Here is a 24734-nt window from a genome sequence, read left to right as displayed (position 1 = left end):
AATGGACTGGGAAGTACTGGGTAACATCTGCCTTGAAACAACATAATCTAACCTCCCAGCTAACAAATCTGGCTGAATGCTCAGAAAACAGGTTATGTGGATGTGCCCCTAGTCACATGGCAGTGGGACAGGATGTTGGGAAACAGCCTTTTTAAATAAAAGAGAGAGAGAGAGATGAAAACCAAGCTTTGTGCAAGCTGCAGTCAGCAAACCACCATTACTGTCATCAGACCATTGTTGCAGGTTACTACGTACTGTCTTAGCAGTTAGCATTTTATAATCCTCTACTCTAAGCAACCTGGTTTAAGCAATTTGAACAAGAACTTACATACCAACAAAGTCACATTTTTTTCTATGTATTAATCAAGCATGAGGGCCACTTGTCAATTGCAACTGTTTCTAGTCCCCTTCCCAAAGTCCTGGTGGTCCAGGAAGTCAGTGTCTGATCCATAGAGCTCCTGACTGGAGCCTTGCAGTGAAAATCCTCTTTTTATTACCTAGTTTCTACAAAGAGCGATGCCCAGGCTCAAGCTTGTCTGAAAGCCTTGTCATTTGCCTTAGACTCTGTGATCCTGTGTGAGGACAGATCAGTGAGGGAAAGAAACTCTGCACATGCTCAGAGACTCTTTTATTTATTATTACCTCCCAATCTCCCAAATTGAGCCTATTGGTACAAAAAACAAATTCTGGGGCTGAACCTAAGTGAACCAAGTCACAATTTAAGGCTTATTAGTAGATGTTACAAATATAGGAAAGTTCTTCCTCTAGAAGAGCTCTAACACCAATAAAAACATATTTTGGAAGCTATGTAGGACTGCTTTTTGTCTAAGAACTGGCATTTCCAATTTGGAGTAGGATTGCTGTCACTGAACCACTAAGAGTCCAAATGAAATGTCAAAAACACACTGATTAAAAGCTTTGATACCATCCACTCCATAGTAGTTCTTTATGCATCTTGCCTAATTGAAGGTGGCTCATGTCAGACATAATCACATTTAACCTTGTGGCAAGGACCTTTGACATAATCTTGATCTCCGTGACCAATTAAGAAGGTGGCCTCTAATGAGTGCTTCACTGTTTTGCCACGTGTTGAGAATGTTAGGAGGGGGAAAGAGGCTATTCTCTGGGGGTTGGAAATAAGGAAAGCACGTGCCAATATATTTTTGGCAAACAAAGGTAATTATATACCCACACATGCCATTTGTTTTGAAGCGGAGAGGGGGTGTTTATCAAACCAAGACTGCAGTCCTATAGACACTTATTTAGGAGCAAGACAGAACATGGATAAAATTGGTTTGCATACCAGTTATACATATACACACACAGAGAGAGAAAGTAAGCAAGGTAAGTTAAAAGCAGGAGCAATGGATGACGAAAGAAAAAGTATTCCCCCCCTCATTCTACACTGTTGTGAAACCAGAGAGAAAATGGATATGACAAATATTTTCTACAAAGCTCAGAGACAACTAGGGGAAAGGGCATCGTTCAACTCTGTCTTCTTGGTTTACTGGCCAGTACCAACCAAGGGACGCGGGTGGCGCTGTGGGTTAAACCACAGAGCCTAGGACTTGCCAATCAGAAGGTTGGCGGTTCGAATCCCCGCAATGGGGTGAGCTCCCGTTGCTCGGTCCCTGCTCCTGCCAACCTAGCAGTTCGAAAGCACGTCAAAGTGCAAGTAGATAAATAGGTACCGCTCTGGCGGGAAGGTAAACACCGTTTCCATGTGCTGCTCTGGTTCGCCAGAAGCGGCTTAGTCATGCTGGCCACATGACCTGGAAGCTGTACACCGGCTTCCTCGGCCAATAAAGCGAGATGAGCGCCGCAACCCCAGAGTCGGCCACGACTGGACCTAGTGGTCAGGAGTCCCTTTACCTTTACCAACCAAGCTATGGGGAGGGGAGTTAAGCCAAACCACTGGGTTTTACTGCCACATTAGGTAATCTAGAATAGCTACTTTGAGCTGCATTCTGGACCCTCACCTCCAGCCTCCATGCACTTAGCTAAGGTTGTACACCCACACAACTGTTTGTCTGTAGGGCCTATACTTGTGGTCAGGAATGCTGTTTGTTCCAGGGTTCCCAATCATGCATAAAGTCCCATTTCTGCATATGCAGAGGCTATAGCTCACTGGCCAAGCGTCTGCTTTGCATGCAGACAGTCCCAGGTTCAATCCCCAGCAGTAGGGCTGAGAGAGACTTCTGCCTGAATCCCTGGAGAACTGCTGCCTATCAGTGTAGACAAGACTCAGCTTTGATGGGCCAATGGTCTGACTCACTATAAGACAGCTTCCTATGTTCTCATGATCCCATTCTAACAACACACTGACTGTTAATTCCTCGAATCCACTTATTCTGCAGCACTGCTTATCATTGGAGGAGACTTCAACGCACTCATGGGTGTTAACGGCGTTAACTTATACACCCATTATAATCAGTTTCCGGAATCCGATACCTATTTAGATGGAGGCACCTCCCAGCTATCTAAAGATCATAGATGTAACTACTCAGGGCTTTGTTTAGCCCAGGCTGTAAGGCGGAGTGACCTGCTAATATTAAACGGTAATACAGAGGGAGATTGGCCCGGGGAATATACCCATTTTACAAAATCCAGAGGCAGTGTCATAGATTATATCGCAATCTCACGATTTGCACATTAGTTTGTTATCGGGTTTGAAGTGGGCCACAATATTGAAAGCGATCACCTTCCCTTAACAATGGTACTCTGAAGTCCACTACTTAACACTTCTTTAAAAACTCCGTTTATATCCAACTCAAACTTAGGCATAACCACAGCCAATAAAATTAAATGGATGCCATTACTTAATTTAGCATTGACTCACTTTCTTCATACAGATGATTTAAAGGCTATCCACACTGCTATTATTTCAGCTACTTCCGCTGCTGAGGCCATGAAATCATTGACTGATAGGCTGCAAGGCCACTTAAGAATTGAGTTTACAAACAGTGGCTCAAAAAGGTTAATGGAATCTATCAGCTGGTTTGAGAAAGAGTGCAAACAGGCTAAAAGACACCTGAAGAGAGTTCACCGCAAATATAAGAACGCTAAATCTCCCTTCTTATTTACTGCATATGTCTCCCTGAGACAGAAATATAAACTTCTGATAAAATGGAAAAGACAGAAAGCAGAAAGAAATGCTTGGCCCAGTGCGCCAAAATTCTGACACGCTTTTTCCACACAAAAGGTGGTAAACAGATACCATCAGTCCTGGAAGTGTTCCAAGCTAAATCCCTAGCACAGTTATTATATGGGGCTCAGATTTGGACAAGCACTCACCTTGGATCGACGGAAGCTGTCCAACCAAAGTTCTTAAGGCAAATTTTCTCTGTGCCACCCCGTGTCACAAACGCATCGTTGTGCCTAGAGGCTATTCTTCCCTCGGTAGAATTACGGATCTGGTGTAGGACACTTAACTATTGGCTTCACCTAAACTCAAATCTCCCCGGTCTAATATCCGTAGTGCTGCAATATTGTCACAAAAGCGCCTGGGCTAAAATTGTCTATCAGAAACTTCACTCTTGTGGTTTATCATCACAACAGCTACTCAACTTTGGGATTTAGTAAAGCAAACAGTCTAATTCCAACAGATTCCACACAAAAAACATTTATGTCCCTGTGGAGTTGGCAGTACCGAATCGGTGGCGCATGTCCTTCTGGCTTGCATTCTTTATAAAGACTTGAAGAATGAGATTATCACCACTCTTTTATTGTCCATTCTGGGTCACCCAACCACTGTTACAGCGTCCTTTCTCTTGGCAGATCAAGATGAGCAGGTGACAGCAAAGGCTGCAAGGTTTTTAGCTGGGACAATCAGAATAAGACCCCCTATTTGACTATTGATTCAAAACCCTAAAATGAATTTTATATAATTGACTTTTTATTTCTATTCTTTGTATATCATATAGTTATTTTATTATTGCTATGGCTGATGGCTGACGCAAATATTCATTCATTCATTCATTCACTGACTGTGAAGGTTGGAGTTGGAAACCCATGAAAGGCAGGTGAAGAAGACATTCAAATCAAAGACCAGCATCTGTAACCAAAGAAAATGCCATACTTTGTGCTTACTGGCCTGAGTAGTTTTCAATAAGCACTTAAGCTCCATCATTGTTGGCACCTAACTTCAATGGGGAGGTGGTCCTGCCCATGAGAAAAGGCCGTCTCCATGGTCACCACAAGATGGACATCTGCAAGATGAGGTATAATGAGGAGGACCTCACTTGCAAAGTTATCCACAAAGGTCCAAAAGCCCCTCCCCCCAAATCTGTGTCTTTAGCAGGCATAACTAGTACTTTGCACCCATTTATTTGTTTTGCAGCAGTAATCACTGAGGGTACCATTGTTTATGTTCCTAGCAATATACATAGATGCTGACGATGAATCAGTTTGCTTTGAGCCCTTTGGACAGGATAATCTAGGCATTAAAAGAACTTATAAACAAAACAAAAATTAAATTAAATTATTACTTTACCTGAGAATGATGCAATGCCCGCTACAGACCTAATTTAAAGTGGAAATCCTTCTTCTCCACCAAAAGACAGTAGCACTTGCTATCATGCACCTCTTCATTGTATTTCCTCATAAGCCACTTTGACATTCAAGCCCAAGAGGAGCTTTGGCATAGAGGGTGGTTTTTGTCTGAGTTATTATTGTTATGTGAGCACACTAGCAGTTTCACAAATACCACGGCACTGCCAACTACCATGATGCATCAAGACATAAGCTCCTATGCAGCAACAATAAAGGAAGTGCTAGCTTAGACAACTTCGGAAGGGGATTAGATAAATTTTCAGAGGCTGGATCTTTCAGCAGCGATGAGCCAAGATGGTTATACAGGCCATACATCTTTAATGGCAGCACATGTCTGAATACCAGTTCCCAGGAAGCAACAGTAGGAGTAGGCTATTACCCTCACACCTTGCTTCTGAGCTTCCTAGAATAATCTGGTTGGCAGGACTAGGTCTGATGCAAGACCAGGACTAGGTCAACCTTAGTCTGACTCAGCAAGGCTCTTCTTTTGATTTTTTTTTTTTAATGATATTTATTAAAAGTTTTATAATTACAGGGAAAAAAGAAAAAACACAGTATATATATAAAAAAGAGGGGGGGAAATAATAAAAATAAAGAAATACATCAAAAATAAAAGCAAAAAAGAAGACAATACCTCCACCCAGCTAGAGAAAAAACAAAAACATTTAAAAACACATCCATTTTTCACATCTCTATCCTTCAATGACTTATTTCCTCGACCTCATCCCACCTCCCTTTTTTGTATTCCAGTTAATAATTAAGTCAGCAAATCCTTTCCATCTTTCACTGCTTTCTATCGTTTAATTATCTTAATCTATTTTAACCTTATCTTCCCATCAAAATCTTGAAATTTATCTATACTTCAATCTAAAAAAACCTTAAATCTTAAATCCTTAAATCCTAAAATCTTAAAATCCTTATCATATTTCTACTAAAGTCATATAAGTTCATTCCACCATCTCCCAACATTCCTTAATTATGCTATATTACTCTAAATAATATTTTTAAAATTTCCAATCTTCTTCCACCGTCTCTTCTCCCTGGTCTCGGATTTTGTCAGTCTTTTCTATCAGTTCCGTATAGTTCATCAACCTGGTGCTCTTCTATCCGAGGCTCTTAACTCTTCTCCCTGTCCCATCTGCAAGTTTCTTTTAGTGCCAAAAATTAAGTCCCCAAGGGCTTCCTTCTTAGCAGCTCCTTGATCCCATCTCAGCAAATTTGCCCATATCTTCTTTTGATTTTATATGTATTTCATTTTAATCAGTTGATCACGAGAAACACGGAGCTGAAAATGCCATCAGTGGTTCGTAGCCCTAGTAATATGTAAGTGTGCAGTGATGTAATGAGAAGAAGCAGACACAATGTGCCCAAACTGACCTCTCACCCCCAATGTGATATGTTGTAGGTGGTATTGAACTAAATAGTTGATCTAGTGCAAGAATTAGCACTAGCACAATGGGATTCCCTGTCCCCCCCTATGTAAGTGCCCCATGCCAGCCCCCTAAATCCAGGGTTGGAGGAACCTTTAGAACAGATTTAAGGGGCAAGGGGTAGAAAACTTTGCGCTGATGGGATGTTCATTTAGTGCTATCTTGAATTCTAAACACTATAGCTTTCTATATTATTTTTGCAGTCGTCTGTCATTGTGCTGTTTTCATTGGTTGGTTCTAAAGGCGGGGGCAGAAAAAGGAGGAGACTAAGGTCTGTAGGCAATAACTTGGGTGTTAAGGGAAGGTTGTGTATATAGTTTTAGTCATTTTGGTGATGAGGAGAGAAAAAAGGGGAACTGGGGAATTAGGTGTGGGCAAAGATGGCATTTGGAAGAATGAGAGAGAATGAGGAAGGAAGAGAATAAGGTAGGAGTGTGTTGGAGAAAGACAGTTTTAGGGTTCTGGTGACAAGGGGAAGAAAGCTGGAGAAGAGGAGGAATTGGAAAGAGGTCATATGGATGTGGACATTTGCAGCGCTGTGGAAGAACACGATGGGGAACTGGGAGAAATAAAGAGTAATTAGTAGCCAGGGAGTGGCCTCCTAACTTAGGCAGAAATACTGTTGTGAGCATCTGCCTCATTCTAGGCCATCACTTTGCTCTCCACCTCCATCATTTCTCCTTCCTGAGCTTGTCATGGGGCCTTACGTCACCCTCTGCATCAGCGTGTTGTGTAGGGGGGGAAACTGATGAATGTGCATCCTGAGTGCTTTGAAATTGCTCATGTACATTGCATTACATCTATCATGCAGATGTCCTGGAAACAACCTACGTGCAGTGTTTTTGTGTTCCTATTAAAATAACATTGGGACAAGACATCATCTAATTCAGAATCCTTCAGTTTGGATGTCCATATGTTGTTGGACTACTAATCCCATCATCTATGACCTTTGGCTAGGATGCCTGGGGATAATGAATGTTTAACAATATCTGGGGACCTACGGTTGAAGAACTAAGTGTTCATTTCAGTGGGGCTTGTGGAGGACAACTTTCCACTGGATGGTACCTAAAGTGAATATTTTCTTCATCTATATCATATATTTCTTTCACAAAGTGTTTCATTCAAAAAAAGAATGTTGGGGGAACCATGTAAGGACTCCATTTGTTTTTGTTGCTGAAAGCCACATTCATTTTATGTTTCATTCATTATAACCTTGCACCTATCTTGTCTCATTCATTAAAATGCCATGCCTTGGTACTAATAATAATATACTGATTTTTTTACATTTTTGCTACCATTTAAGGTGGTGTTCAGACGAAAGCTCAGAGTCACCTAGTGACCACCATTTTATTTTTTTACAGAATGTGCCATTCTGTGTGGGGAAAAGATGGCCATTATGGACAACTATCATTTCCCCAAAAGAACATGATTGGGACAATCTGGGAAAATGATGACCACTCAGAGTTGAATGTGTGGGGAAAAAATTGTTACATTTCTTTAAAAATCACTTTCAATTGTCTTCAAGAATCCTGAGATGTTTTGGGTGAGAAAATACTCTAAATTCGTCCTGAATTTTACAATAGGCGAAATCTAGTAACAACCTTGGGATGTAAGGAGCCTCCCCATGAAATCTGCTACTCTTAACATGAACTTTTTAGCTTCCCTCAAAATTTATCAACTATTTCCCTGGAGAACGAATAACCTGCTTTGCTGCGAATGTTGCTTTAAGCGAGATTTCAGTGCCAACATTTTTACGCCCTGATGGAAAAAAGAAATTGTGGGGGGTGGGGGGAGCTGTGAGAAAAGAAAGAAAATGTTTGCAGTTCACTTCCAGAGTTTCTGCTGTCTAACTGAATTGGCCTGTTGACAACATCATTTAGCAAGATCTGATGGTATCATAATATATGTCTACTTATGACATCTGGAGGTGTCACTCAGGGAAGAAGAGGGAATGGCGCAGAAGCTGCAGAAAAAGGGAGAAACAAAGGTTGTGAATAGGCAAACAAACACCAAAAAGGGTACAGAGAATGTGTTTTGAAGGAATCATTTAGAGTCCCTCAAAATTCCCAGCCCCCTCTCTCTAACATCAGAGTGGAGTACAAACCACAAACTAAAAAAACATTAAAAGCAAAGAATACACACCAAATAGCTCATATATATAATAGGAGGGTGGGAGGGTGGGCAATTACCAAGTTACTCCTACTTAAAGTAGACCCACTGAGATTGATGAAACCAAATTTGTCATGCCCATTAATATCATTGGGTCTTCAACTGAGTAATTGTGAGCTGGTCCAGCCATATATATACATGCAATGCACACAGGATTTCAAACATGGGATATTTAGTTTGCATCATTTGGGTTGATTAAAAATACAAAACTGTTTTGAGCCTCACACTGGTATCCATGTCGATGATGGGTGGGTTATAAATATGCCTAATAAACTAATAAGCATGCCTGTGCAAGTTCTCAAAATAAAATGTGTGAAATACCACCTCCCACACAATGGAAAATAAAGGAAGAAAATTAAATGTCCAAAGGCATTCCACAGAAACCTATTGCTTTGAGGAGAATGAGAGGAAATCACACTCAAACACCCCAAAGTGTCAGGGCCTTCATTTAAATGTTGAAAAAGGCTCTAGTAATTTTATCCTCAAAATGCTTCCAATTCCAAAGGAGAATTCAGGATGACTGACTGGTTTTTTGGCTCCACCCACACACCATTAAATGAGGCCCTTATAAATGTGTGCACGGCCCTGCACTTTACACCAAACCCTGCCTACAAGCAGGATAACTTTCCACCTCATCATCTCCACTGCTCCTACCTCCTCTCTGCTCTCACAATGGCGGCTGCTCCACCACGAAGGCAACAGGAACTGTTCACACTCAGGTTTACCCAGGCTCTTGCCTGTGAATTTGTCGCCACTGTGATCTTCATTTTCATTGTCCTGGGCTCAGCCTTCAAGTGGCCCTTACAGCTGCCCAGTGTCCTCCAGATCTCCATGGCCTTTGGCCTAACCATCGGCACCTTGGTTCAAGCGTTCGGTCATGTCAGCGGCTCGCACGTCAACCCAGCAGTGACCATCGCCTACTTTGTAGGGAACCAGATCTCTATCGTCCGCTCGGTGCTCTATGTGGTCTTACAGCTCTTGGGAGCCGTCACTGGTGCAGGAATCATCTACTCCGTGACACCCAAAGACGTCCGCCATACATTAGCCCTCAATGACGTAAGTCCTTCCATTGCCAAAGAAGTGATTGATCAACAGAATCTTGCACAAGTAGAATATTTTTTATTATTATTTAGAATGTTACCAGTTATGATATTGGAGACAGAGATAAAGGGATGGCAAAGTATGATTAATAAATTTTGTAATGGGGATAATAAACCTAGAATTAATAAAATAAGATGGTATAAACCCCTGAAAACAGGTGGCCTGGGTCTCCCCAACATCAAGTTATATTATATAGCAAATCAGTTAAAATATATCATAGACGGGATAACAGAACAATGAGAGTTAGAATGGTTCTAGAATGGTACACAGGAAATGAGGGAGACGTTTGTGAATATATATTTTTATCAAACCAAATAGGCAATGGTAGCAGAATATTGAAAATCTCTTAGTAAGAAACATCATTGAGAAATGGGTGAAATATAAAGGAAAATAGATACCAGAAAATTCCCCACTAACACTGGTGGTGATGCTAGAAGACTTCCCAGTAAATTTTAAAAACGAAATTGAAAAAGTAAGCGAAAGAGAAGAAAATACTTAAAATAAAGGAATAGGTGGAGAAAATGAGAAGCAAAGAACAAATAAGAGAAGCTCTAACAGGAAGTAAAATAACTTGGTTTAACCGTATACAACTGGAGCAATGGACAAAGAAGTGGTTAAGGGAAAACAAGAAATGCAAAGAATATATAAAATTTGAAAAAAAATTATTATAAAAAGGGGAGATAAAGAAGAAAATATAGTTATAAAAGGGGAAGCTAGTGAAATTTATAAAATATTAGTAAAAATGAAGGATCAACAAGATCAATTAAAAGAGGTGTAGGAAAAGGAGACAACAGGGCAGATAAATAGTCAAAGCTGGGGGAAAATATGGGAGAACGCACTTTGAAAATGTTGTCTATAAGATAAAAGAAAATTACTATAGGTTAGTATGGAGATGGTATTTAACACCAATATGATTAAATCAAATAAACAAGGAATATTCAGTGTTATGGTGGAGGGGATGTCAGGAAACTGGGACTTATGTTCACATGTGGTGGGGGTGTAAATATGTTCAATTTTTTTGGCAAAGGGTGTTTAAGGAGATAACAGAAATCACTGGGTTAAACTGACTGAAAGCCCAGAGGTAGCATTGTTAGCGATTTACGATAGGGTGGAAGGTTCGCAGGATATGAAGGACTTGCTCACAAATTTATTGACAGCTGCATGAGTTATTATATTTAGGAAGTGGAAGGGGCAAAGTGAATATAAAATGGAAGAATGATATAAAAAGGTGCGGTATATAGCTATTAATGATAAATTAAGGTAAGATGGGGAATATGCAGGGATTATGGTTTTGAGGAAATCTGGAAGGTATTTGTAGAATTTGTGCTGTTAAAACGGAAAGGGGTCAAACCATCACAAGAGATGTTGAAATTTTGGGAGGTTGGATAGTTACAATGGAATGGTTTTGGGGGTGGGGTGCATATTTTTATTTTTATTTTTTTATTTTTACCTTGTCAAAAAGAAGAATCTTGCACAAGTGACTCCCAGCCTTCCAAATTAGACAGATGAAGGAATGTGAACAAAACCAGCAATTCTATATGGGTTGATTCTAGCTAATGTACATTCCTGGATTACAATATGGAACACTGGCTGCATCAACATTGCACAACAGATTGACACAAGCTCTTCCGCTTGTCTCGTGCCTAGAAAGCACGTGTCCAAGCGATTTCCCCCTTGCCCCACTCCTTCTCAGGAAAACCCATTTTTTAACTCTAAATCACAGCAAATGTCAATCCGGAGAAAACTCAAGTTGTGGTTTGTTCCAATTGAGTGCTAAACAGTGATTTTCCCCAAGGGAAAGCAGTGTAACAAGAGGAATAGGCTGCTAACTGACAATATGGTTTTCCTTTAGGTTGGTCACTTTGGGATCCAGTTTTCCCAAATGATTTTTTATTTTTATTTTTGGTCCCATGTGGAGAAAAGTTGATGTGTGTGTGTGTGGTGTTGCAATGGAAAAGGAGGAACATCTGGGTGAAAAGCAGACCAGCAGCAGTACTATCTGCATTCGCCTGTGATCCTGTATCCTTGGGAGAGTCACCTGGGCAAAACAGGTTTCTAATCTAGCTTTCCAGCTCCCACAGTAAAACTGAGAAAATTGGCAAAAGAAGGCATTGTACAGGGGAAAGTTATTCATTGGAGAAAGGAAGCTTTAGCAGTTAAGGCAGAATTGCTCAGAAGACCTGTCTGACTGTTGTTGGCAGAAGAGAAGGGAACCCTTACTGTTGGTTTACTCAGAAGAAAATCCCTCTGTGTGTTCAATGGGATCTACTCCCAGCTCAGGATAGGACTGCATCCTAAATGGGCAGTCATATATGTGCTTGTTCACAAGTAAGTCACACTGAACTCAATTGGGCTTACTCCTGGTAAGTGTGCCTAGGATTGCAGCAATAGACACCCATTAGAGCAGCCTTCCCCAACTTGGTACCAGATATTGGACTACAGCTCCCATCATCCCTTTCCATTAGCAATGCTGCCTGGGGCTGATGGGAGTTGGAGTTGAAGAACATCGGTAGGGCAGCAGGTTGGGGAATATTGTATTAGAGGGAGGCTTGTGAGGACCCAGCCTAGAGCTACAGAGATGCTCCATATTAGAACTTTTTCTTTTCTCTTCACATTCATCTCTCCCATTTTGCCAGCTCACCTATGGCACAAACCCTGGTGAGGCACTGGTGGTGGAAATCATCCTAACCTTCTCGGTTGTCATGTGCATCTTCTCTGCCACTGATAAACGCAGGACGGAGAACAGGGGCAATGCAGCATTGTCTATTGGACTGGCAGTCACCATGGCTCACCTCATCGGGGTAAGCGCCTGAGTTATTATCTTTCCCTAGTTTTGGAAACAGATGAGTTGACGTGTTTCTAGAAGGCAGGGTAAGAAAAGTGGCTTCGGCTAGAATAGAATCATAGAATCATAGAGTTGGAAGAGACCACAAGGGCCATCGAGTCCAACCCCCTGCCAAGCAGGAAACACCATCAGAGCACTCCTGACATATGGTTGTCAAGCCTCTGCTTAAAGACCTCCAAAGAAGGAGACTCCACCACACTCCTTGGCAGCAAATCCCACTGTCGAACAGCTCTTACTGTCAGGAAGTTCTTCCTAATGTTAGAGTTAAAAATATTTAGAAATGGTTATGTCCTCGTAGCGGAAGCCATTAGCACTGTGGGTTAAACCACAGAGCCTAGGGCTTGCCGATCAGAAGGTCGGTGGTTCGAATCCCCATGACGGGGTGAGCTACCGTTGCTCGGTCCCTGCTCCTGCCAACCTAGCAGTTCGAAAGCACGTCAAAGTGCAAGTAGATACCGCTGTGGCGGGATGGTAAACGGCGTTTCCGTGTGCTGCTCTGGTTCGCCAGAAGCGGCTTAATCATGCTGGCCACATGACCTGGAAACTGTACGCCGGCTCCCTCAGCCAGTAAAGCGAGATGAGTGCCACAACCCCAGATTCGGTCACGACTGGACCTAATGGTCAGGGGTCCCGTTACCTTTATGTGCTGGTGTGCGTGCACTATTTTTTTTTTAAAAAAAAAGAAATTAAAGATTTGGAGTGGGGGCCCTGAGGGAATTCCAGTGTTTACTTGACCAGGAGATGCCAAAATGAAGAGGGGGGGGTCCTCCCTCCAGTGAATAAAAATCTGCAAAAAAACAAAAAACCCACCAACAACAGTAAAACCAGTATAGTTACTCAGGGATGGGAGGCAGGGGCAGAGGAAGGGGGCAGTTAAGGTGGGTCATCCCAGGTGTCACCACTGAGGGGGTGACAAAATGGTGGGCGGCACTCACCTCAGGGCCTGCAGTGCACCCGAGCCACACATCTCTCCTGGGAGTGACGTGGTGGCTTGGGTGCCCGCAGGCTCCACGCTGCCCCAAACAGTCCGCCCACCACCTTCCCCTCAGCTGTAGGGTGGCTGAGTGGGAGGAGTCAGGTAGACTCCTTGGAGGCCCTGTGGAGCATCCTGTCCCAGTTTGCCCCTGCTGGCGCCGCCCCAGGGCGCAGGGCACACGTGCCACCCCAGGCACCGGATCGGCTTGTTCCGCCGCTGAATGCACTGCTTCTCTGCTTAATCAACACCTGAGGTGGAAGAGCAACAGTGAGCATGCTCTCTCCTCTGGGCACCATCCATCTTGCTCTACACAAGTGGCAGGGATACCTCCACTACTCACACAGCCGTCCTGTGTCATGTAGAAAAATCAGGGCTCTACATTGGGTGAGTAACTTACACAAGCAGAAGTGACTCCCCACTGCAGAAGTTAATCCATGGGTAGGCAAACTAAGGCCCGGGGGCCGGATCCAGCCCAATCGCCTTCTCAATCCGGCCCACGGATGTTCCAGGAATCAGTGTGTTTTTACATGAGTAGAATGTTTCCTTTTATTTAAAAGGCATCTCTGGGTTATTTGTGGAGCATAGGAATTCGTCTGTTTGTTTTTTTCAAAATATAGTCTGGCCCCCCACAAGGTCTGAGGGACAAGTGACCGGCCCATTGCTGAAAAAGTTTGCTGACCCATAATCCTATCAAGTTCATGGAGAAGAGAACAAGGAAGAGATGGGAGAGAATTTCAATTCAGTTCACATGGAAAAGCTAGCCTACCCAATCTGCATTTCCCAAAACAATAAGCAAACTGACACACAACCATCCTTTGAAATTCAAACTTCTCCAAATCTTGAAATGCAAATTTTACATGTTATTCTTCCCATTTTGATTGTGAAATTTGAACGTCAGAGTATTTTAGATTTCTTAGCATCTCTTGGTTTTTTATTTTGGCACACGTCAAAAATGAAACTTCATGACCTACCAGATACAGCAAAATATTAAGTGCTGCTCCATATCAACTACAAAATACAGTCAAATGTTATATGCTAGGAGTCAAATATTATCCATGTTAAATAACCTTGCTTGTCAGTTGTCAATTCCAAAATTCAGTTTCATGTTAATAGATTTAAAAAAATGCTTTTGTACTGCTGTGTACCACCCTAATGTTTTGTGAGAAGGTGGTATTAAAATAATAAAATAAAATAAAATAGTCAAACATCAAAGTTAAAAATAAAATACTGAAAATTCAGATGAAGTGAATATTCAGCATCAAGAATGAAAGAGTAGAATTGGGAGAAACACAGGTTGCTTTCAGTTCTACAGAGAATAACAAAGAATGTTATCCATATAGTAAACATTGTTTTCTCTTTTGTTTGATTTCAATGGTGTATCTCTCCATTCATTTGAAAGCTTTCTGAATCATCTGCACATAGAGACCCCCTTGGTATTTCGGTTCTGATTCTTAGTTATACTTTAGATTTTGTAATGTTTCTTTTCTGTCTTGATAAATTTTTGATTCGTTATGTATGTTACGTAACTTAAGATAATAAGAGAAAATATTTTTTAAAAAATCATGCAAAAAGGTTAATTGAGGAGAGTTCATAGATGGCATTGTATCCGAGCACCTGGAGCCTGGATACCCAGATAAAGTCACCTTGATGGGAGGGGAGAGCTCAGTTGCTAGAGCATGAGACTCTTAATCTGAAGGTTGTGGGTTCAAGCCCCATGAAAGATTCCCAAATTTCAGGGGGTTGGACTGGATGATCCCTTCCAACTCTACAATTCAGTGATGGACTCGCTTGATGAAGGGATCCTAACTGCTAGAGGGGAAAGAATATGTGAAGAAATTGAGAAGAACGGCAAATCTAAACCCATGCCTTTTCTGCCTTTTACAGATTTATTATACTGGCTGCTCCCTAAATCCAGCTAGATCCTTTGGACCTGCTGTCATAATGGGAAAATTCAGTGGGGCTCACTGGGTAAGTTTTGTATGATGCACTATCGACTAGACTGCATAATTGATCCTAGAATTGTGGGTCGGCAAGCAGGGCAGCCACATAACGTATCACCCGAAAAGAGGAAATTCAACACCAAAACCCCAAAGAGAACACAGGTTTCTTTTAAATTGTTATTTAAACAGAGATACAGTACATCTAAGGGGACGTGGGTGGCACTGTGGGTAAAAGCCTCAGCACCTAGGGCTTGCCAATCGAAAGGTTGATGGTTCGAATCCCTGCGGCGGGGTGCGCTCCCGTTGTTCGGTCCCAGCGCCTGCCAACCTAGCAGTTCGATAGCACTCCCGGGTGCAAGTAGATAAATAGGGACCGCTTACTAGCGGGAAGGTAAACGGCGTTTCCGTGTGCGGCTCTGGCTTGCCAGAGCAGCTATGTCACGCTGGCCACGTGACCCGGAAATGTCTCCGGACAGCGCTGGCCCCCGGCCTCTTAAGTGAGATGGGCGCACAACCCTAGAGTCTGTCAAGACTGGCCCGTACGGGCAGGGGTACCTTTAGCTTTACCTTTTTACAGTACATCTAACAGCTGTGGGGAAGACTGTGACTAGGTAAACTGGACAGAAGAGCACTCACTGCCATTTGATAAAGAATCTTTGGTGCAGATTGGACTTCCTAGCCCTATCAATCCAGTGACACAGTGGTTAGAGGGTTGCACTGGGACCTGGGAGAGCAAATCCCCACTCAGCCATGAAGTTCACTAGATGACCTTGGGTCAACCACCAACGAACCAGCCTCAGAAGTTTGTTGTGAGGTAATAATGAGAAGGGGAGAAGCGTTCAAGCCGCTTTATAGCAAATAAAGACATGACAAATAAATAAATAAAAGTGCATAGAACTGAGATCATGGTTAGAGACCTGCCACAGTTTTCAGGATATGACTCTTACGGTTGCTTTCAAAGCTTAAACATCTCCTTGTTTCCACAGGTCTTCTGGTTAGGACCCATCTTTGGTGCCAGCGTGGCCTCTGTAGTTTACAACTACCTTCTGTACCCTCAGAAACTGAGCATAGGTGAGAGGCTGGCTATTGTTCAAGGGTTCGTTCTTCCAGAAGATGAAGGGACACCTGGAACTAACTCTGAAAGACTCCGGACCTGAGCATGTGGTGGGTTACTTATCATGCCCAAATGATTCCAAGGACAGCCACACAATTTGCTACAATGCTGTAGAACTCTGAGAAGTAACATCCAGCCATTGCAAAGGAAAGAGTGTGAGTCATTTGAGTTTAAACAGTAACCAACTGACATGGATCTCCACATGCCACACTCACCAACAAACCAATAATAGAGTATGCGTGTCTGGCAAACATTGTTATGCACATTGGGTGTGATGTTTGTGCATGGAAGTATGAATCTTGGCACTGCCTCTAGCCAAAATTCAGGTTTGCCCAGTGCAATGGTTTATAATTGCTATTCCAGGAGGGGCAGGATGCTTAATCTCCTTGGCCCATCAGCCAGAGTTTACTAAGACTTCCCCCGTCAAGCAAGAGGCCCTACCCACTGGGTGTCTGAGTCATGGGTGGCTATACCCCCCCATCTAGTTCTGCCAGCTGCCTTTGACTACCACTACCATTGCTGAGCATTGTCTGAGAAAGGAGAAGCAATTGGCTGTTGCCAGAAGAGCCAAGAGTGGAAACATAAATTCATGATAGCACACGTTCCTTTCCTTGACTTCTACCCATTTCCACATTTCTTTTTTTTTTAATAATATTTTATTAAGATTTTACATAACATCACAAAGAAAAAACAGAAAAAAAGAAAAGTACAAAAATAAAAAGCAATTAAAAACAGTTAGATCTTTCATAACATATCTTGCATTTGCTTGTTTCCCGGACCTCCCCACACCTCCCCTCTTTGTATTCCAGTTCAATTTATTTATTCAGCAAATCCTTTCCCTCTTTACTTTTATCCTTATCTTGGTCTTAACATATTATAGCTTTAACTTTTCACTTGTTAACATTCCATTTTTGCATATTCTTTCATAACATTATTGCTAAAGACCCCTTAACCTCAATCCAACATCATTCTAACATTCATTAATTTTGCAATATTTCTGTAAATAGTCTTTAAATTTCTTCCAATCTTCTTCCACCAACTCTTCTCCCTGGTCTCGGATTCTGCCGGTCATTTCCACCAATTCCATATAGTCAATCACCTTCATCTGCCATTCTTCCAGAGTGGATAGTTCTTGTGTCTTCCAATACTTTGCGATGAGTATTCTTGCTGCTGTTGTAGCATACATAAAAAAAGTTCTGTCCTTCTTTAACACCAATTGGCCAACCATGCCCAGGAGAAAGGCCTCTGGTTTCTTCGGGAAGGTATATTTAAATACCTTTTTCATTTCATTATATATCATCTCCCAAAAAGCCTTAATCCTTGGGCACGCCCACCAAAGGTGAAAGAATGTACCTTCAGTTTCTTTACATTTCCAACATTTGTTATCGGGCAAACCCATTTCCACATTTCAAAAGCCACTTACCAGGTGGTAGCTTCCTGGCAGGTGGTCCACTGTTGCTTACTGAGAGGAAGGGACAAGGCAGTGGGGAGGTTGGCACGCTGCAAACACGCAGCTAGCAGTGCTGGATTGTTTCTGCTGGTGTGTTTTCACCATGCTGACCTCCACCTCACCCCTCTCACTCCCTGTAAACGAGTGATGAACTGTTTCTGCCTCAATCCAAGTTTCCCTCTGCCCCTTTTATTATTATGAAAGAGAACTCATTTGCTGGAGCAAGATGCCATTTTCATTTATGGGTGGCTGGACTGCTGACAACAGATCCACATATCATTATTTATTTGTTCCCACCTTACAAACATTTGTCAGCAGGGGAACTGTGTTTTTTCGCCCCTGTTGTGTTGACTGTAGTTCTATAACGTGAAAAGATTGTTGCGGGTGGTTTGCCAACTGTCATTTCTGTAACATTTCTGTAACATTATGAGTTGTTCGTTGTCAGTAAATAAGAATTCGGGGAAATAATATATAAAATGTATCAAGAGCAAGAACTTTGGCGCATTGTGAAGTAAGCATGTAGCACAATAGTTGGGAGGTTAAGAATCATAGAATCATAGAATCATAGAGTTGGAAGAGACCACAAGGGCCATCGAGTCCAACCCCCTGCCAAGCAGGAAACACCATCAGAGCACTCCTGACATATGGTTGTCAAGCCTCTGCTTAAAGACCTCCAAAGAAGGAGACTCCACCACACTCCTTGGCAGCAAATTCCACTGTCGGACAGCTCTTACTGTCATGTTCTGAGATGGTAACCTCAATGTCCCAGCTTCACTATGGCCAGAGGATGTCCATGTGCTACTTTGCTCCTCCACCCATTGAGGTGGCACAGGCACAATCTGATCCAGGAAAGACAAAACAAAGTACTTATTCATGGAGTGCATAATTAACTTAATTGAATTTGGTCATAATCATTACCCTACATGGTGGTGTTTTGGTTTTTTTAAGCACTAGACAAATTAATAGAGGTTAGTCCTGTCAGCAGATACTAGCCAAGACAACAACATTAAATCTCAATGTATAGAGGCGATACGTCTCTGAATTAAGGTTACCAGACGTCCCCATTTCCCGGACACAGTCCCCGGATTTACAAATCAGTCCCCATACAAAACCCATTGAAAAGTTGAAAAGTGTCCCTGGATTCATTGAAAAAAATTTGGTAACCTTACTCTGAATACAATGTGCATTTGGGAACAGGAGGAGAATATGGACTGTGTTCTTTAAAAAACCCTCAGATGACAGTAGGGTATCAAGGCAAAGGTTTGCAAAGCATGGACAGTTTATGGGGAGCTGCCGAACCTTTCGCAATATTTCAGCACAACACTTTTCAGTAACTCCACGAATATTCCGTGAACACTACTCAAAATCATTGATGGGGACAAAGTTGAACCAAAGTATTTAATCAAAGTGATTAAAAATAGATTTGGCCCTAAATACGTCAGAATATTGGAAATAATTTATGATATTGCATCTGGTACAATTCGGATAAATACTACAGATTCACAAAAATGTCAGCTTAGCCGCAGGACAAAACAAGATTGCCCATTATCAACTTCATCATTTGCTTTTATTTTAGAACCTCTGACAATGAGATATGCCAAATTCTGACAGGAAATGGTGAGACTACATTCTGGGACTTTATGCTGATGGTATTGTTTTATGTACATCAGACCCAGTTTATGCAGGGAAGTTATTTTGTATAGAATTGAAGACCTTTTTCAATATTTCTGGACTTAAGGTAATTGTAATGGTTCTAGGGGTTGCTTGTGCGTAAGCCGGTGCTTATCTCCCCGGTTGGGTGCAAACACCTGGCTGGATTGCCTGAGTGAACCTTTTCTGTCCGGACAGCCACTCACCCGTGGCTGTCTCAGTCGCTGGCAGAATCCGTCAGTGGGCGTTTCTTAAACTTCTTCCAGCAAAGAAGCTCTTTGACTCCTAGTCTTCTACTCTCTCTGCGCAAAAGCCTTCTGCGCAAGGAGGGCGTAGGCAGCGGAGGACCTCTACTCTCCCCACTGGTCCCCGGCAAGGAGTCATGGGACCGCCTCGCCGCTTCCCCCATCTGCCCCCCTTCTCCACTGGTGCTACGCTGATTCTCTTCCCCAGAAGATGGGCTGCCTCTCCCAATCCCGGGACGCTCTCCGGAATCCCTCTGGATTTTGCTCTCTCCCTCCGGCACTGATGGCAGTTCCCTGACAGTAATTTTTCAAAAATCAGAAATAATGTTCTTTCATATTCCCCCGCAACTTTAGGAAAAATTAGCCAAAATATTGCAAATCCCAAAAGCTAGGAAAAGCTTCAGATACTTAGGCATTCAGGTTACCCATAATTTAAACAAAATATATCAGATAAATTATAGCAAAGTAAAGAAAACAATAAATATGGACATATGATGCTGGAACAAAATACAATTTTCTATCATAGACCAACTGGCTGCAACTAAAATAATGCTAGTTCCAAATTATTATTTTTATTTCAAATGTTACCAGTTTGGATCCCACCAGCCCATATGCCCAAATGCTAAAGAAAACTTAACAAATTCATATTTCAAGCAGCCAAACCACACATTAAAAATATTTGCCGTTGGAGGATGAGGACTCCAAAGCTAAACAGCTATTACAATGCATATCGACTCAGCACCATTGACAGACCTAATGTCAGGCAATAAGGAAAATCAAAGGAGCGCCTTAGAGAACTTGGAAATAGAGGGCATCCCTATGAAAGTAGTATTTTCAAAAATAAATTAATTCCACTCTTTGATTCCACTCTGATTACAAGGCAGACAGTCCCCATGACTCCAGGACTGGCTCCAAATTTGTATAGTTAGGATATGTTGCAAATTAGAAACAAAGAACTCATAACACATATATTAATGACTACAAGAACAACTATTGCCAGGACATGGAAATCACTTCAATTATGAACCAACGGTATAAATGCAATTTGGTAAACAGCACGTTTGGAAAAACCAACACAAAAATTAAAAGTAGCAAGAGGCCAAAAGAAACATGACAATTTTTATGCAATCTGGTGTGACTTGGTTGATTACATAAATGAAGAGGCATGTGACATAATGGTATAAATAGTGTGCATGAAGTACATATTTTATTTTATTTCTCCCTCCCTCCCCCTTCCTATAAATTCTGGTTGTTTATTGATACAAAATACCTTTTTCTTATGGTCACAAATCTAAGCTATACACATTACTATACATAATTTCATATCTGCAGTAACTGATAATTTTGGTATAAATACTTTGACACAACATTGTCAATTCAGAAACTTTTATCTGAGTATTCATTGCTGTTGGCACTGTGGGTTAAAGCCTCAGTGCCTAGGGCTTGCTGATCGAAAGGTCGGCGGTTCGAATCCCCGCGGCGGGGTGCGCTCCCGCTGTTCAGTCCCAGCGCCTGCCAACCTAGCAGTTCGAAAGCACCCCTGGGTGCAAGTAGATAAATAGGGACCGCTTACTAGCGGGAAGGTAAACGGGGTTTCCGTGTGCAGCTCTGGCTCGCCAGAGCAGCGATGTCACGCTGGCCACGTGACCCAGAAGTGTCTTCGGACAGCGATGGCCCTCGGCCTCTTTGAGTGAGATGGGCGCACAAGTCTAGAGTCTGTCAAGACTGGCCCGTACGGGCAGGGGTACCTTTACCTTTAATCGTTGCAATGTCATGCATTCTAATGAAAGCAAAGATATTTCTCAATGCAGCTATGTTGAGCAGTTTAAAGATGAAAATGAATAAAGACTACAGTACACACACACACACAAAATCATTGGGTCCAAAGTTATAAATATACAATGAGGGCAGAGGACCTTTCGGACTGCCTAGTGTTCTTGGACGGTAACTTCTATCAGTCTTGAACATTGGCCATGCTGGCTGGAGCTGATTCAAGATGTAGTTCAGCAACATCAGGAGTGCTAAAAGTTCCCCATCCCTGATCTAGGGATGCCATGATCATGTCTGAATCTCTTCAAAGCAACTACCAGCCCTGTGTCCATTTTTGCAGATGTCAGAGATTAGTGAAACTGCACCCAGTTTTACAAGGTCTCCACATATCATGCAAAGGCTTGTGATACATGATGCTCACTCACTCTCCTCCTGGAGGAGATAAGGCACAATCAGAGGATGAGGAGGAGCCAGTGCCAGCCGCAACATGGATGTGCATCACACACACACACACCTGCACGAAGAAGAAGAAGAAGAAGAAGAAGAAGGGGAGGAGGAGGAGGAGGAGTTTGGATTTGATATCCCGCTTTATCACTACCCTAAGGAGTCTCAAAGCAGCTAGCAATCTCCTTTCCCTTCCTCCCCCACAACAAACACTCTGTGAGGTGAGTGAGGCTGAGAGGCTTCAGAGAAGTGTGACTAGCCTAAGGCCACCCAGCAGCTGCATGTGGAGGAGCGGAGACGCGAACCCAGTTCACCAGATTACAAGTCCACTTCTCTTAACCACTACACCACACTGGCATGACATCACATCCACTACGTCAGGTGTGTGACATCGCACATCCACGTTGCAGCGGTGGGCCATTTGACAGCATCCAGATCAAAGACCACAATTCAGCCAGGCATTTACAACATAGAAGAGGCCATGAAATAGGTACGGAGCCAACCTCTTTCCTCTAAGTCTGCTCATCGAAAGATAATGATGAGATCGTTGCTCCCTCAACACCAATCACCGCCTACACATGGTACTTCTATGCTCCCTAAACCCCAGCAGCACTTTACATTTGCCAATCATTACAAAACCATGACTCAGTCTCTTTAATAGAGCACAAACTTATTAGAAGGCAGTGCATGTATCATGGTAAGTGGTGCAGTTTTAGCCCCAGGCATTTGCTAAGCCTTCCATATTATTCCGTACTGTTCCAATCAAATCACTAGATTCGGGTTGCAATCCTAAACTCAATTAACCCAGAGTAAGTCCCATGGTACCGAATGGAATTTATTTCTGGTAAATCACCATAGGGGATTCACACATTACATCCAACACGTGTACCATCTGTGTACCTGTGTACACTAACAATGGAGCCATACAGTTATGCAGACATAGGCAAACTCCAGCCCTCCAGATGTTTGGGACTACATTTCCCATCATCCCTAGCTAACAGGACCAGTGGTCAGGGATGATGGGAATTGTAGTCCCAAACATCTGGAGGGCAGGAGATTGCCTATGCCTGCACTTATGTAAGTAATTCACGGGGAATGATCCATGAGTGTACAATCTGCATAGACAATAGCTGAGATGTACAAATGACAGTTCTTTTGCATAAACACTTTTAGAGTCAAGTCGCACCTATAGTCAGTGTAATAGTAACTTACTTATACTGTATGCTATTATACCCTCCTCATTTGGCCAATACGTCCATTTCGGAAGGAAGCCTTCTTGAACCTGCTTGTTAACTACGATGCCACCCTCTTGGCCATGCTGGTACAGTGGCACCTCGGGTTACAGGTGCTTCAGCTTACAGACGCTTCAGGTTAAGGACTCCGCTAACCCAAAAATAGTACTTCGGGTTCAGAACTTTGCTTAAGGATGAGAACAGAAATCGCGCGGCAGAAGGGCAGCAGTGGGAGGCCCCATTAGCTAAAGTGGTACCTCCGATTAAGAACAGTTTCAGGTTAAGAACTGACCTCCAGAACGAATTAAGTTCTTAACCCAAGGTACCACTGTCTATTTCCTGAGCTGCCGGTTACATTGTAACTGAGCTTCTATTATTGTGGCTTTGGACAACTCTCAAACATACTGGAGAGATTAGATTCTCTCCATTTTCCTGCCCAACCTTCTTTAGCCAGTCCACTCATTTTAGGGGAGTTTCCTCTTATGAAGTCAAATGTGCAACACATTGGGGGGGGGGTAGGAAATAATGCAAATATATTTCACACCTGGCAACCAATGCGCCCCTTCGGTTTCAGATAGTACATGGGTAGACTAGTCTGGGGCACAAATTTTCATGGCCCTTTGATGGCTATTGTGGCTCATTTACCAGAAGTAATGTAACTCTGGAAGTGTATACTCGATTCTGACCAAACTAGGCCTCGTGACATATATTTTGCTCTTTAATTAACTAGGTGGTTTGAGTATCCCGGTGCAATTTAATTAACTAGGTAGTTTTCCTTTCTGCTCTTCTCCTAGCCTGCGGGTACATGTGAGTCATCTGCCAGCAAGACTAGTTCTAATTTGACTTCTCCCACAGTGTGGCCAGGCTTCAAAGGAAAATGTGAGCAGGAAAGAGCAGGATGTATACAACCTAAAAAGCGCTGCACGCAATTTGAAGGGATGCTTTCGGTTGTCTCCGGCTTTCTGCTTGGGGACCAGACTGAGGATCTGCAGCCTACAGAGATGTTTTATTAAAGCCTTAGTAAAGAGATGTATGGAGTATGGTGTAGCATGGTGTAGTGGTTAAGAGCTGTGGTCTCGTAATCTGGGGAACCAGGTTCGCGTCTCTGCTACTCCACATGCAGCTGCTGGGTGACCTTGGGCCAGTCACACTTCTCCGAAGTCTCTCAGCCCCACTCACCTCACAGAGTGTTTGTTGTGGGGGAGGAAGGGAAAGGAGAATGTTAGCCGCTTTGAGACTCCTTAGTGATAAAGCGGGATATCAAATCCAAACTCTTCTTAGTAAAAGCTTTGATTCCTTTAATAAGGTGTGTGGAAGAGGAAACGTAGCAATGCATTTCATGCCATCAGGGATTCCCTCCTAGGCCACAAAACTGTTACGTAATCCCATCCCCTTCACTTTTTAAATATATTTATAATTCCCCCCCCCCCGCCCCAGAAGGCTCAGAAAACTCATGCAACTTACCTGGGTCTCTGCAGTCTCGCTCCTGTTAAGGCGGCCTCCTAGCCAGGCAGTAACTAGTTTTAGCAATGCAACAGCATCACCTGCCCTCGGAGCATTATCTAAGTGCTGATGAGGAAATTTCTTAATCTTCTACAGAATTATTAAAGGCACAGGCTCACCATCCCTGAGCCAACGGGTAGAGAGATCTGGGAGACATCTCTTCCCTAGATTCTTTGAGCTACCCATGTTCTCTTGTTTCCAGCTTCTTCCCTGAAAAAATGGGAAACAGAGTAACTGATGTAAACCAAGGGTAGGCAACCTAAGGCCCGGGGGCAGGATGCAGCCCAATCACCTTCTCAATCCGGCCCATGGAT

At 42.7% G+C, this 24734-nt stretch overlaps 1 protein-coding gene and 1 long non-coding RNA gene across 3 annotated transcripts in view; one reads left to right on the top strand and one right to left on the bottom strand.

Annotated features, from left to right (window-relative positions):
* The window catches only part of LOC310671809, a 56402-nt gene extending 31966 nt beyond the window's left edge, over window positions 1–24436 (bottom strand). For both annotated transcript variants that reach the window (XR_014508215.1, XR_014508216.1), the window contains exon 1: window positions 24382–24436. This is a non-coding gene — a long non-coding RNA (uncharacterized lncRNA). The remainder of the gene's footprint in view (window positions 1–24381) is intronic.
* LOC310672728 (aquaporin-5-like) lies at window positions 8788–16377 on the top strand. Its single transcript, XM_083430335.1, has 4 exons — window positions 8788–9206; window positions 11888–12052; window positions 14957–15040; window positions 15999–16377. The coding sequence occupies exons 1-4, from the start codon at window positions 8823–8825 to the stop codon at window positions 16167–16169; spliced, it is 804 nt and encodes a 267-aa protein (XP_083286461.1). The 5' UTR covers window positions 8788–8822; the 3' UTR covers window positions 16170–16377.
* Window positions 24437–24734: the final 298 nt, after the last annotated feature.

Source organism: Podarcis tiliguerta, assembly GCF_965153285.1.
Source record: "Podarcis tiliguerta genome assembly, chromosome: 2".
Taxonomy (NCBI): domain Eukaryota; kingdom Metazoa; phylum Chordata; class Lepidosauria; order Squamata; family Lacertidae; genus Podarcis; species Podarcis tiliguerta.
This window is presented reverse-complemented; position numbering and strand designations above follow the sequence as displayed.